Source organism: Labrus bergylta, chromosome 24, assembly GCF_963930695.1.
Source record: "Labrus bergylta chromosome 24, fLabBer1.1, whole genome shotgun sequence".
Classification (NCBI taxonomy): domain Eukaryota; kingdom Metazoa; phylum Chordata; class Actinopteri; order Labriformes; family Labridae; genus Labrus; species Labrus bergylta.
This window is the reverse complement of record NC_089218.1, coordinates 12,655,677-12,669,602: the sequence shown is the minus strand read 5'-3', so window position 1 is coordinate 12,669,602 and position 13,926 is coordinate 12,655,677. Positions and strand designations below refer to the sequence as shown.

The window sequence follows — 13,926 nt, the reverse complement described above, 5'->3', positions numbered from 1 at the left end:
TTGAATTGTTAGCTGGGCCTACCTTTATAGCGATGTAATCCTCTTTGCTTTGGTAGAATTCAGTTGTGACAATCGTGTTTCTGCTGGCAACAAATTATGAAGGCGTTTGGCCGACTTATGACACAGCCCTGTGCCTTGTTGTTGGAATGACTCAGGTTTACACCAAGCTGACACATGTCTGATATAATTGATAATCAATGTGAGTGAGTAATAAGTAGTACAAAAAAATGTGCACTACACACAACTCATTTAGTGTTAACAAGCAGAAGTATTCATCCCTCTTTTGTCTTTGGAGAAAACATGTGAAAAACGTCCTTTCTGCTGTGTCACTGACAGCAATTAGACAGCAGTTATTAGAGACACCAGTGGGAGTTTGGAGGAGTGAGGCAATCTGCAGCAACCAGTTTGTTGGAGTCCAACACCAAAGTGATGAAATGTATCAGACTCCACAAACTGCTGGGTCTAAGCACTGGCACTGCTGTGAATCAGTAAGCTTGTTTAAAATGATTAAAAGAAACTCACCGTTGGAGCTCTTTAAAAAATGTTTTATTGTGAGCTATCACTCTTCAGACCGGAGATCAATTATGATGTTCTTAGATCAGTCTCACGCTGAGTTTTCAGTTTGATCTCCATGTTTCAAATGATTTTGCTGCTGTTGTGATTTAGGAATTTTCTAACATACAAAATTACCTAACTCGTCCCTTTGAGGAAGTTCTGTCTTTCCTGAAAGCATTTGCAGTTTATGTCTCTCTTGCTTCCCATAAAAAAAAAGAGTTGAAAGAAAGATGTCTGCTATTAATCAAAAGACACTTAGAGCTTATTGTGTGGGTGTGCATGGCTGAAAATCTATACTTCCTTTTTGTACTCAAAGTCTCAAAGGTCCTTAAGTGAACTTTGTCACTTCCGATAGAGCGGAGCAGTTTGTAGTATCATTTTAAATCCCTGTAACCAGGAAAAGGAAACTGTCTGCAGGGACAGACGCATCTTGTTTGCAGAAAAGGACAAGACTCATGCAGAATGGCAGGAACAGACTGGACGTGTAGTCATGCTACAATGCATGCATGGGAGGTAACTTTAAGGAAGTACTGTAGATTAGTTTGCTGTTTTGGGAAATGCATGGGCATAGCAAATATTTGAATCCTGAAAACTCTCCCAATTCTGTGCAGCCAGTGGCTAATCAGCCTGCTAGCTAGCATTAGAAGTTATTTTCTATATACAAGTTGATTTTTTTAGACTGTTTTTATGCAGAGTAAGTTAAGACAAATGAGGCAAAGAGCATACTTCTTAAATATTTTCAAACTCTATTCACAGCTAGACTTGCTGTTGTATTAGTTTTATGTCTTTAAAGTAACTTAGCTAACTCTCTCTTAGCTTCAAATTAAGCTTGCTAACACAAGTTGTACTGATCTTCTGGTCTAATTCGAGGTCTGTTTCCCAATGTGTCATGCCTGTTTTCAAGTACACAACATTTAATTAATTAGTTAATAGGCTGGAGAAGGACTCGTTCAGTCTTTATGCTAGCTAAGCTAACTGTTATTAAGCTACATATTGAGGGTAGTAGCAGTTTAACACTTAGCATATCATATCAAACAGTGTCTCCGTTATTTAAGCTTTATTTATTTTATTTAAATAGGGAACAAACATATAGATATGCCCGATTGAAGCCATAGGCTAATTTATTTCTTTGTTTCATGGTTTTGATAAACTTTTTTTTAATGCTAAGCTAACTGTCTTCAAGCTACATATTGAGGGTGCATACATTACAGTAGTAGCCTTATCTAACTGTTATCAAACAATTTATCTTAAATTAAAGCTATCTCTTTTTTTTTTTTCATGGGTTTGGATAAAACTTTCAGCACAGACTATAGAAAGAAAATTTAAAAAAATGTGGGATACATCAGAAAACACACTAAATTGACTAAAAGGGCAATGGCAGTGAATAAGCATCATAAATAAATATCACAATGAGCTATTTGAAAGGCTAATTGCAGTCAGGACAAAGGAGATTTTCAGTCTGTTTGTCCTGCATGTTGGTAGGATTCATCTGCGAGAACTCCTTTAGAAACGGGTGTTTGGGTTCATCCAGAGTTGACCTTGTCTTTTTAAGAGTCCAGAATTGAACACAACAGCCATGTCGTTCTGAGTTGTGCCTGTAATTTTACAGAATGTGTCACCTGTTTCTGTGTTATAAATTTAGTGACCCTAAGAATGTATAAACGTATTCAATAAAAAAAAGTCCTAAAAAAAAACGTTTCTGTTCCTCAGTTCCTGGACTATGAGCCCTCACTTCCTGTGTCAGAGAAATCCAATCCCCTGACGCGTGACATCGACCGTGCTTCAGCCAATAACATTGTAAGGATGTTACAGGCCTGTGACACCCAGATTTTTCAAGAAGACTCAGAAGACACCTACCAGGTACATGCCTACAGATATCCAAGAAATAATGGACAGCTTCCAGGTTTTACTGTCAATTCTTCTTTAGGTTACACTTTACGATACTGTTCCTAAAATGCATAGTTGCTGAGTCATTCATTAACTCATGATTATTTAAAGTGCTACCCTATATATAAAATAATCCCTTTGATAATATGATTATTTAATTGTCATTTTTAGAGGCTTTCAAGTGAACGAGTGGTGGAAACAATAATGGAGGTCGCTAAGAGGGTGGAGCTCATACTTAAGGTAACTTTCCTCTGATTTTTCTGTCAGTCTGTATTTCTGCTTGGTCTGTCAGGCACACGTTTAGAGAGTCTTCTGTTTCTCCAAAAGGATCCTCAGGACAGCCTCGTTGTACTGAGTGGTTGTGGGACTTCTGGTCGACTGGCTTTCCTCATTGTGGTAAAATAAATTGTCCTGAAATGCTCCCGGTGTGATTTAGCCCCAAGAATAGATGACAATGTTATAGTGCAAAGCAGGACGAGCCAGGCCATATGGGGATAATGTCACTTTATCAGATCTTCTTGTCAAATCTAACTTGTTTTATTTTTTTCTTATGGAAAGATGAATCTTGTTGTTGTGTGTTTTGCTCTCCTGTGTGTGTTGTTTAGACTGGTTTCAACAAAGCACTGAGGGAGTTGAACCAGACTTCCATCTATTCATACATCATAGCAGGAGGAGACAGGTATGTTGGACTTTCTTTCATTAAACAAGATTCTTAAAATGTAAGGGTTAAGGTTAACACTTTCTCGATTGAGAAAAATGCTTTTAGCATACTGAAAAGCTCACCGTGCAGTTCTTATCTACACTTTTTGTCATGTTTGGCTAATTTAGCTGTACTCTATTGGAAACACCAGTGTATCAGGGCCTGTTAGTATGCTAAGCTAAGCTAGGCTAGTTTAGCAACAGCCGCAACCTCTAAATAAAACATGACACTTTTTGTTATGTTTGTGTAGCATATCTACTTTTAATATTTAATAGATATAACTCGGGGCACCATCCTTGTTAAGTAAGGAAACTATTATTACCTGTAGTAATTAATGAATCTATAAATCTGTCTCATATCATTGGGATGAATTCTCAAGCAGTAAAACCATAAAATTACACAGACAAAGTACTGAAAGTTTAATAAAGAAAAATGATGAACAGAAGAGTTTAAAGGAAATGCATGGTTGCCATGGTGAGATCCTTATGTCAAATTTTGGAGTTTAAAACTATTGTTTGAGGGATTTAACAAAGTGGCATTTTGAGAAAGAAAATAAAAAGGGAACTTAATAAATTTGATGAAAGTTGACTCTGAGGCTTTGATTCGGATACCACAAGCTTGACTCAACACCCCAATCTCATAATCAGAACGCTTCCTGACTGAGACGTAGTGTTCAACTGAACTCCGCCGAATGGTGCCGAGACTTCCCGTCGAGTTATTTCGGATCAGGAATGCCGGTGGCAATGACAATGAGATGGGTTTGAAGAAAAACACAGCGGTCCAAGTAGTTGTCCGTGTGTCCGTCCCTCAGCGGCACAAAGAGTCTTAATTAACGTTCGTCAGGATTGAACGCTCGTTGATCCTCACTTGACTTGAATGATCACTTGTAGTCAAGTGTGAGGATCAGAAAAATTACTGTTCTGGAAGACGAATGATCAATACTTCAAAAAAGGAGAAAAAGAGAGCGGCGTTTAATCTTAGGCTGTAGGAAAAAGCCTTAGAATGCGTGCATGAAGAATCAGGGTTGGTTTAAGTTGGATTTGAGTTCTGCAGGTCCTGCGAATCCGGACTTAAATTCAAAGAGTTTCGCGTCGGCAAAACTTGAAGAAACAAAGTGGTTTGAAACAAGAATTAACAAGAGACGTCTAAGAGGGTGAAGAAAGATTTTTCAAGATAATTTTACAAGAGAGTTTTTAGAAGAAGAATTTAGAAGATAAATTTACAAGAGAGCGAACTCCTGAGAGACAAGCTGCTTTATTCTGGGGATGACTTTTATGAGGGGGCGGGGCCTAATATCTAACCCGCCTCCAATATTTTAACTTATTCATTTTAATTCACTCTGAGTTCTTTTCTTATTAAGAGCATAAATAAGAACTTTGATCATATGAACATCACCATGTCAATATTCGTATGTAGAATTATTTCCGACATTAAACATTTCAAACAATTATGCAGTGAAATAGACATTACGTCCAACCTGAGGACAGTTAGACGATTTCTGCCTGTATGGTAATGAAATCAGCATTATACCATTCAACATTCAAAAACACATTAATATAGTATGAAGAGTATAACATCATATCCTGAAATACTAAGTTTATAACTAGGACAAAATCACATATTAACTGTCGTAATTCCTCCGTGAAACTCAGGTCGGTACAGCACTCTTGCCACTAGGGGGCGGTAGTGCTCCACATAAGATTCAAGGAGAGTTCACCAGGTAATGTAATTTAGTCCTTCAATATCTTAAGTTCGTCATAGATGATCGTAGCGGATTCTAACTTGCATGAAAGTGTTAGTCTTGATGTCATTGATACATATATCCGATTCAGGGATTGAATCGAGATTCTTTTATATCAGAAATGGATTATGTTGGTTAAGGCAGTTTGTTCAACGGGTCTAAAAGCTAAAGCTTAAGTCCGTTTGAGATAGTCCAGATCACATCAAAGACCTCCCCTGCCGTGTTGATTAACTCGGCAGACGGCTGTCTTCCTGGGATTGTTTATTCTGAAAGTTGTTCACATGTATCCAGGTCGCCGGCTCAAGTCCCAGCGCGGACCAAATATGGAAGTTGGTCTGGTAGTTGGAGAGGTGCCAGATCGCTTCCTGAGCACTGCTGAGGTGCCCCCGAGCAAGGCACCAAACCCCCTCCCCACCACCAGCCCAGGAGCGCCTGCCGGGGGCCGCCCCGTCACCCTGACATCTCTCCATTAGTGCATGTCCATAGGATCCTGTTTGTGCATGTGTGTGTATTTCAGCCTGTGTGTGTGTGTTGCATGACTTATAGAGTGTAAAAACAAAAACAGAATTTCCCCTCGCAGGATCAATAAAAGTAAATCTTAATCTTATCAGGGTATGTTAGTATGCTAAGCTAGGCTAGGCTAGCTAAGCAACAGCTGCAACCTCAAAACTGACAGACACATGTACAGACAAATCAGTGTTGAACTTTATTAGTGATGTTTTTCGATTAGTTTAAACAGAAACAGCATTGGTTACAACATATTTACAGACAAATCAATGCTGCAAGCATGGTGTACTGTTTTGGTTGGTCCAAACCGGGCCAGGCACATATCAGTGTTTTATAGTGGGTACTTGGGAACATGGAAAACAAAACGGTCCTGGTCAAATCGTGATGTATGGTCACCCTATATGCAAATTAAAAGTTTAATTTCTGAGCAATAGAAGTCATTGAGCTTTAGCTTATGGTTATGCTTATGTTTTTGAATATGAATAGAAATGTAGGCTAACAAACCTAAGATAGTGCTTGTGTAGCTAACACAGGAAGCAGGAAGTGATGCTAATTAAGCACACGAGAGTGATCAAAAAACTAATTGGTTAAATTATTGATGAAGCTAACATTAGCCATTAGCCTTTAGCCATTAGCCTTTGTAAGCTAAAGGACACAAGCAGGGCAGTTTTATGAATTCTACTGGTCCATTTGCAATTTTTTTTTGCTGTTCTTATATACAAATTAAAGTATTTTTCTTGTTTCATCAGAGCTCTGCTGTCGTCCCAGGAAGCTCCTGAAGATGACCCCAAACAGGGCATGCTCACTCTTAAAAAGGTCCGACGTAGCATAGCATATAGCTGTGGTTCTCAACTGGTGGGTCTGGTGTGTTTGTCTTTGGTTAACCCAGCCTCTTGACCCGTTTGATGTTTCGTGGCGCCTGCAGGTCTGTGAGGGAAAGAAGCGGGTCTTGTTCATTGGTATTTCTTGTGGATTGTCTGTAAGTCACTCTTAATTGATCAGGATCTTAAATGTGTGTGCTCACATATTAAATTTGAAGGACCCTGCAAATTGTTTCTAGGCTCCTTTTGTGGCAGGACAGCTCGACTTCTGCATGCAGCATCCTGAGGTCTACACTCCAGTGCTGGTTGGCTTCAATCCGACACACCAGGCAAGGTAAGTTAATTCAAATATACTTTATTATTTTATGCTATAAACGGTTGGTTATTTGGTATGAATTGTCAGTGTGAGTTTGACGTTTATTTGTTGTAATTTGGGGTATTTTTTGTATTTATTTTTCAGTTTATTTTACTTAGTTGTTACTACAACTTACTTATTTTTTATTTTAACTTTTCTACTTTGCTATCCTATTTTTTATATATTTTTAACTTTTTTGTAGAAGCTGACTCGGGGAGAAACGCACATAAATTCCAATGTACCTGTACTGTCCTGTACCTGTGCAAATGGCAGCATCTATTCTATTCTATTCTATTTCTAACATCCAAACTAACAATCTGTCAGAGACGACCCCATGCCGGGCTGCACATTCACCTTCCGCAGCGTGGTTCAGAGGATGCAGGAGCTTTCCAAAAGTCAAAAGGCGTTCCTCATCAACCCAGCAGTTGGGGTACATAAAAATCTCTCGTTACACAACCTGTTCAAATCAGGAGAGCTGGGTTTTTTAAAAGTGTCTTGTCTGTGTTTAGCCAGAAGCCATCAGTGGCTCTTCGAGGATGAAGGGAGGCAGTTCGACTAAGATTCTTCTGGAGCTCGTCCTGTCTGCTGCTCATGCTGCCACCTTCACAAACATGCCTGTAACATATAAGTAAGCACGCTGAAACACACTGGAAAGATTTACTCAAACGTGCTTTGAGTATTCAGAGGATAAAGAAAAGTGCTCTGCAAGCTTAAGTCCATTTACCATTGTTGCACTGGGACATCACCAGCAGCTCATCTGCTCACGTTTCTGTAAACCATGTTATAGTTGACTCCCTCGCTGTGTTTTTGGTTGAAGGTGTAACGGTCAAAGGGAGGCTGGAAAAAGTATTTTTATAATGATGATTGTCTTCAGGCGGGAGTATTTCTTAAAATGTTGAATTATGTCCTACCTTTTAATTACCATTAATGTCTACCTTTTATAGAAACCACTGAAAATATGAAGAGAAAAAGTAGCAGAAAAGACACATTTCCCAAGTGTAGATACATTCAAGTTTAAGGAATATGCATAAAGCACTTCAGTTAAATTAGATAGTTACACGTATATAATAGATCTGTATAGACAGGATTCACATATCTGGGCTTTTACTCTCTATTTTAAACAACACTATTGCTCCCCTTGTTTCCTCATAACATCCGTAGAATCTGCACCCAGAGGAGCAACATGCACGTTCCTAAGTGCATGTCTGTGTTGACAGCCACAAGCCTGCATACGGTTCACTATAACAGTCACCTATGAAGTCTGCTGGACATGCTTTTCACATTTCAAGTGATCAGTGCACTTAGAAATGTCAGCGCCCTCCGGTCTGCTCACTCTCTGTATGTATGTGTGGCATGTGTTTGCATCGGCAGGCATTTGAATAAGCATCAGGTTACGTTTTTTCTTCTTTGCATCAGAATCAGAAACAAAACACACAAAGCACTCAGCACTCACACAAAAACCAAACACACACACCTCGTGCAAACTGAAGTCATGGAGCAGGTACTGTCACAGTTCCCCTTTTTTTCTGTTTTCATTGGGCTCTGCTGACCTCTAGAGGGCAATGCAGGAAAGAGTTTGTACAAGCTTTGTACCTTTCTGTAATACATAAAAAATGCAGTCAGTCAGTGTGTGTTTCTTTTCTTAAGGGGCATCCTGCAGCACATGGAAGCATACAAGCAAACTCTGGATATCACCTACGCCCAGACTGCGGAGATAGCTGCTCTGTTGGAGGCCGCTGGACAAAGGTGGAAACATCCTTTTTTTTTATACCCTTCACTATAACCTTGATTTTTATTTTATTCAACAAAACAAACAAGTCTCAGAGTGGATTTTGATTCAGAGCAGCATCCAGGCTTTTCAGCGTCCAGGTCCCTTTCTTCTTAAGAAAACATCACAAAAACACTGAAATAAAAAATGTCAAGAAATGATAGAAAACCTGCTGAAAATTTGTATTTGTTTCAAGTGGAAGTGCATCTAAAACTCTACTGAAACCAACAATAATGGTGTTTGTCAAGGTGGATTAGCCGCTCCTAAAGCCCCCCCAGCGGTAGAATAATTCTAATCTACTAAAACTGGCAGCCCACACAGATACAGTATGAGCCAATCCTCCCAGAAAACAGACACTATTGTAGACATCATACATATGTAACATGATGTAATATGGATTTCTATGCAGTTTTTATTTTTATATATTATATTATTTTACATTTTATTTATTATATATTTTTTATTTTTATATTTTACATTTTTAAATTCTATTTTATATATTGTAATATCTTCTTATACTGTATTATTTAAGTTGTTGCTAGTTCTGCTTTATTTCCTTGTTAATTGTTTAGCACCAATACACCAAGTCAAATTCCTTGTATGTGTAAATGTACTTGGAAGTAAACCCTGATTCTGATTAATTTGTTTATTGTATGTGTTTCAGTTTGCGTTGTGGCAGGCGTGTGTGTTATTTGGGGTGGGGCTCGGTGGCCATCTTGGGCCTCATTGACGCCAGTGAGTGTAACCCCACGTTTGGAGCAGGTGAGATCACACATAAGAGATTCAGTAGTTCTTATATAGTTTGTGCTTGATGTATAATCTTTGTGTGGGCGTGTGTCAGACTTTGAGGATGTTCGAGGCTTCATCAGTGGAGGATACAGAGAGATGAACAACAATGAGGGTCCCCTGTCTTCACTGGTATGTGAAGAGAGACAATTCATTTCTGTCTGTTTCAACACAAGTATTTCAATCAATCAATCTTTATCTCTATATAGCGCCGAATCATAGCAAATGTTATCTTTACAATAAGCAGGTCCTTACTCTTTGTTATGTAACATAACCAATTGGTGTCGTCAGGCTTTATTGATACGTATAGTTGAGCATCATCTGCATAGGGGTGTGTCCAGACATTTTCTTCTGGGTAAAATGTTCTACTGCTTATGCAGGGGGTGGCATGACGTTTATAGGCACGCGCACGCAAACAAATTTAAGTGTTTCACCCTTTCTACCCCCGCTTACACGTCTTTGTAATTATCACAATTTGGCAACATATAAATCTCCTTAGCTTGATTCTTCAGGGACTCAAAAACAAAACTGTATGTGCAGAGACACAATTTAAAACACTTTGCATGATAACTCTTGTACAGTGTGTAACTTACAAAGATACGTTCATTGATTCCATTCATGGAAGTGGCGTCATTTACGTTTCCTGAACCAGCTGCATCCACCCATTTTTTTGTTTACTAGTAGAGTAATGCGCATACAGTCAGGTAAAAAAAACAATATCACAATGTAAATCAAGTAAAAGACAGATTACTGTTAAACTCATGAATGAAACACACGAAGAAGACACACTAGAACATAGTGGGACACAAGGATATGAAATTACAAAATCACACAGGAAACACTGAAGATTAAACTAGGAAACACACAAGAGAAACACCAGGGAAGAATGAGACCTAAAAGATAAATACGTCTGAACTGTGGAAAACAAAACTAAACCAGACCAAATCATGAAAATAAGTCCATTTCGAGTTAGAAAGTTTGCACAAGTTGTTTCTATTTTTTATGGACCTCTCTGCATCTGAACAGCAATGAAAATGTATGGAGTGTTTCCTCAAGAATATATAATGTAAAAACAAGTGGTCCAAGCATTGAACCTTGTGGCACTCCATGGCTAACTTCATGGTGCATAAAGGATGTATCATTATTGAGAATCTCAAACTGAGATATATCTGATGAATAGGATTTAAATCAACTTAAAGCAGTCTCTGTAGTTCCACGTAATTGTTCTAGTCTCTGTAATAGGATGTGATGGTCAGTTGTGTAATTGAATAAGACATTTTTTGCAAATAGAGCACAACAGCTCTATCCTGACACAAGGCACTATTCTTGGGCCTAAATCAATGAAAAAGCTAAAACTCTACATGGGATTTCACATTTCTTCATTCTTCAAGTCATGCTATCATTACAGCTGACCCAGAACATGCTAATTTCTGTTCCGGCTTGTCTAAAATAAGTCTGAAAATCCTTACAGCATACTAAATGTAAATCCAATTAAAATGAAATCCAGCTCATAATTTGCACCGTGTAATGACACATCTACCTCTACAGAGCTTGTAGCTTGACCCAGTGCAGGATTAAAATGTAATACATCTCACTTCACCTGCCCTACGATGTCAGTTTGCAATTAATCTGCTTTAGTATTTCTATTATGCTGCTGGGTTGTCTCCATGGAGATTATAAAAGTAGATCCACATTATGCAAACTCAGTTCAACCAATGCATCATCATAAATTCAGATCGTACATAAAATACTGTAAATTTTTTATACATCACATCCATATTGTTACTTTAAATGTTGACATGAATCATAGGAGTGCAAAAAAATGTGTGCACACTACTACACATTTTCTCATATTTAAGACTGGAAGTAATGCCAAGTTAAATCCTGGTTGTATATATTCTCGTTCTTAGTTTTGATATTTTTAGTGCTTATTTACTTTGTATTTAATATTATATTGTGTTTATTTGCTAATATTGTGTTTTTGGACAACCTGCTGCTGTAACACCACAATTTTCCAGTTTGGGATAAATAAAGAAATTCTATTCTATTCTATTTTTTCCTGCAGGGTTCTGACTTTCGTGTCGCACACAAGGATTTTTTGCACCTAGTTCTGCCCTCTCTAAATGACCAGGACACAGTTCTTCTTCTGTACACGCACTCTGGTGAGACAGGATTTTTTTTTTTTTCACATTTTTGAGTTCCATCCAAATCCCATCAGCATGTGACTCGACTGATTCTCCTCGCAGACAACATCCGTGAAGTGGCAAAGTTGGCACATCGAGCGAGAGAAAAGACGTCAAACATCCATGCTGTTTATCACCAGGTTGATGGAGCAGCTGCTGAACAACAAGTGATGATTCTTTACTCTCTCAGTCTGCCTGCAGGACAATCTGTGGATTTTCTTCAAGTTTGCATTGCCTTCTTTTTTTGCAGGATGACATCGATAGGTTGTGTTCATCCTCACTTAAAATCACTTGGGCATCATCGCCTGCTTCTGGAAGCCTGCTCCACATGGTACAGCACACACACAGGCACAGGGACACACACATTGATTCAGTGACTCAGTGCAACATGAGAAATAACAGTTTTTCCTCATTTACTGTATTTGTCTTCCACTCTAAATAAAGAGAATTTTGCAGATATAAAGCTATAAATGTGTTTTTCAGTTGGTACTTATTTCACATCTTCCATATCTATTAGTTTCTGTTCTCATGTTTCCTTATTTGCTTATGTACATGCATCCTTTCTCTCGGCAGTGGGAGCTGTCCACTAAGCTGCTGCTGAATGCTGTGAGCACCGGAGCTCACATCTTAAAGGGGAAGATTTACCAGAACGACATGATCGATGTGCAGGTCACTAACAGCAAGCTCTATCGCAGAGCCACTCGGTTACTCCAGGTATATATATGATTGCTGCCTCAATGGGAAGAAAACCACACATTTTAATCCTAAATCTTTATTACTGAGTTATGTCCTCTTCAACTCATTCTTCTTCAGGATGCCTTTCTTTTATTTTTGTGTTCACACTGTGAAGAAGTCATGGTGAGTTTTATAGCTGATTCATGGCAAAAAAAAAAAAAAGAAGAGTTGTCAGGCAACTGCTGCACACGCAGGCAGGTAGGCAGCCGACACAAGAACACACTGGGAGAAACTCTCACTACTTCTGAAGGTGGGATAATGAGTCAGCACAGAGCACTGGAGACCCTGAGTATATATAAGCTCCCCACACCTGAGCTTAATCAAAGCCAATCAGTCACACACACACACACACACACACACACACACACACACACACACACACACACACACACACACACACCTGACTGCAGTGAGTAGATTCTCTCACCAATCTCACTGAGCAGAAAGAGCGAGCGTTCACATCATGAAACACAACTTTATGTCAAGGTATATCTTCTCTTAAGTCTTTGGAAAGTGGACTTTAATTTTTAGTCTTTTTAAAGATTTATTTTTGGGCTTTTTGTGCCTTTAATGGAGAGATAGGACAGTAGATAGAGTCAGAAATCAGGGAACGAGAGGGGAATGACATGCAGGAAAGGAGCCAAAAGTCTTATCTGAACCAGTTTTTTTCAAGTAAAAAACACAGCAACCCTTATTGTTACACTCCAATATTTTTGTAGTTTTACAGGCAAACTGAGAGGCGAGGGGCAGAACGGCCGTGTGGGGGTGCCTTTAAACCGACTCCCTTTTCTGGTCAAAACTAAAACAGAATATTCAGGACCACAGTCTAAACTGATCAGGTCTGTTTTTGTATGCTTTTATTTTGAAGAAGCTTTCTGGTTATCCCGAGTCCAAATGTGAAGAAGCTCTTCTGAAGTCCCTCTACCAAGTGGACACGCTCACAATCGACATCACATCCTCTGACATCACCGCACACACGCGCACTGCCAGAAACAGGACCAAGGTGAGGAGGATGAATAAAGTAATGGAAGAATTATTCTGCGGTGGCTGGATGTATATTTTCCTTTTTTTTTTGTAGGTGGTGCCTCTTGCTCTGGTCTGTTTGCTGACTGGTTGTACCGTCATGGAGGCGGAGTCTCATTTGGAGCAGCAGCCAATCGTCAGGGAGGCTGTGGAGACGTGCCTGTCTAAACTAGTGTGATATCAAATTGTGTTTTTTTATGCATTTTCTTCATGGAAAGCACAAACATAACCTTCTGAACTTTGTCAGGTTTTACTTTGACAACTTAATAAAGGACTTAATCCACACACATGGTGTTTGATGTTTCTGTGCCTTTTTGCACCCCGTGTTCTGTAACTGTGTCTGGAAATACATGCTCTCCCATCCCACATCGGGCCGCGTGATGTAAATCAACCTCAATCCTTCTGCAGCTACACACACACACACACACACGTTCTGGATTAGTGTGACGTGTGTATCTTGAGGCCAATTGAGCAGCTTTGGGATACATTTGGAGCAGAGCCAATCACAGCAGGGAGGCAAAAGGAGCAAAGGAGGGTGATCAAAAATATACCACTTGTAGGAGCCATGTTTAGGAAGTGCAAAACACAAATAGTTCCAGCAGGCGTCGCCTTTAAGTTAAGGTGAAACTCTATGTTGTTAGGAACTCTCACTGGGGTGGCTCAACAGTTACAGCTTAAACAGCCCTTTAGATGCACGTAGCGGCCATATTGGATCTGAACTCGGGCTCCTTTTTTCCTCTGAGTTTCCGAGTTGTAATTACGACTGGGAACTGGGAATTTCCCACTTATGAGATCAAATGGAACGCACCATTACAGTAGCCCGAGTTCAGATCCAATATGGCTGCTACCATGTTGCTTTTCCGAC

The 13,926-nt window shown here is 39.2% G+C and overlaps 1 protein-coding gene across 7 annotated transcripts; it reads left to right on the top strand.

Annotated features, from left to right (window-relative positions):
* The first annotated feature begins 914 nt into the window (after positions 1–914).
* On the top strand, positions 915–13,348 carry gckr (glucokinase (hexokinase 4) regulator). 7 transcript variants are annotated; one of them, XM_065952005.1, is made up of 19 exons: positions 915–1,068; positions 2,266–2,415; positions 2,614–2,682; positions 2,770–2,838; positions 3,048–3,121; positions 6,140–6,206; positions 6,316–6,369; positions 6,451–6,545; positions 6,891–6,996; positions 7,076–7,194; positions 8,214–8,312; positions 8,999–9,096; positions 9,176–9,252; positions 11,186–11,282; positions 11,367–11,443; positions 11,554–11,634; positions 11,877–12,017; positions 12,907–13,041; positions 13,117–13,348. In XM_065952005.1, the coding sequence occupies exons 1-19, from the start codon at positions 1,018–1,020 to the stop codon at positions 13,237–13,239; spliced, it is 1,782 nt and encodes a 593-aa protein (XP_065808077.1). In that variant the 5' UTR covers positions 915–1,017; the 3' UTR covers positions 13,240–13,348. The 7 variants fall into 7 exon arrangements, with proteins under 7 accessions (XP_065808077.1, XP_065808076.1, XP_020507377.2 ...); XM_065952004.1 differs by having other exon boundaries at positions 11,367–11,470; positions 12,910–13,041; XM_020651721.3 differs by having other exon boundaries at positions 11,367–11,470.
* Positions 13,349–13,926: the final 578 nt, after the last annotated feature.

What these genes read in the sequence shown, in the direction of transcription:
- gckr (XM_020651721.3), top strand. Translation starts at nt 1,018, where the DNA reads ATGGCAGGAACAGACTGGACGTGTAGTCATGCTACAATGCATGCATGG. An exon ending in TTGGAGGCCGCTGGACAAAG is followed by an intron (nt 8,313 to 8,998) that starts GTGGAAACATCC and finishes TATGTGTTTCAG; the next exon opens with TTTGCGTTGTGGCAGGCGTG. An exon ending in CTGGAAGCCTGCTCCACATG is followed by an intron (nt 11,635 to 11,876) that starts GTACAGCACACA and finishes TTCTCTCGGCAG; the next exon opens with TGGGAGCTGTCCACTAAGCT.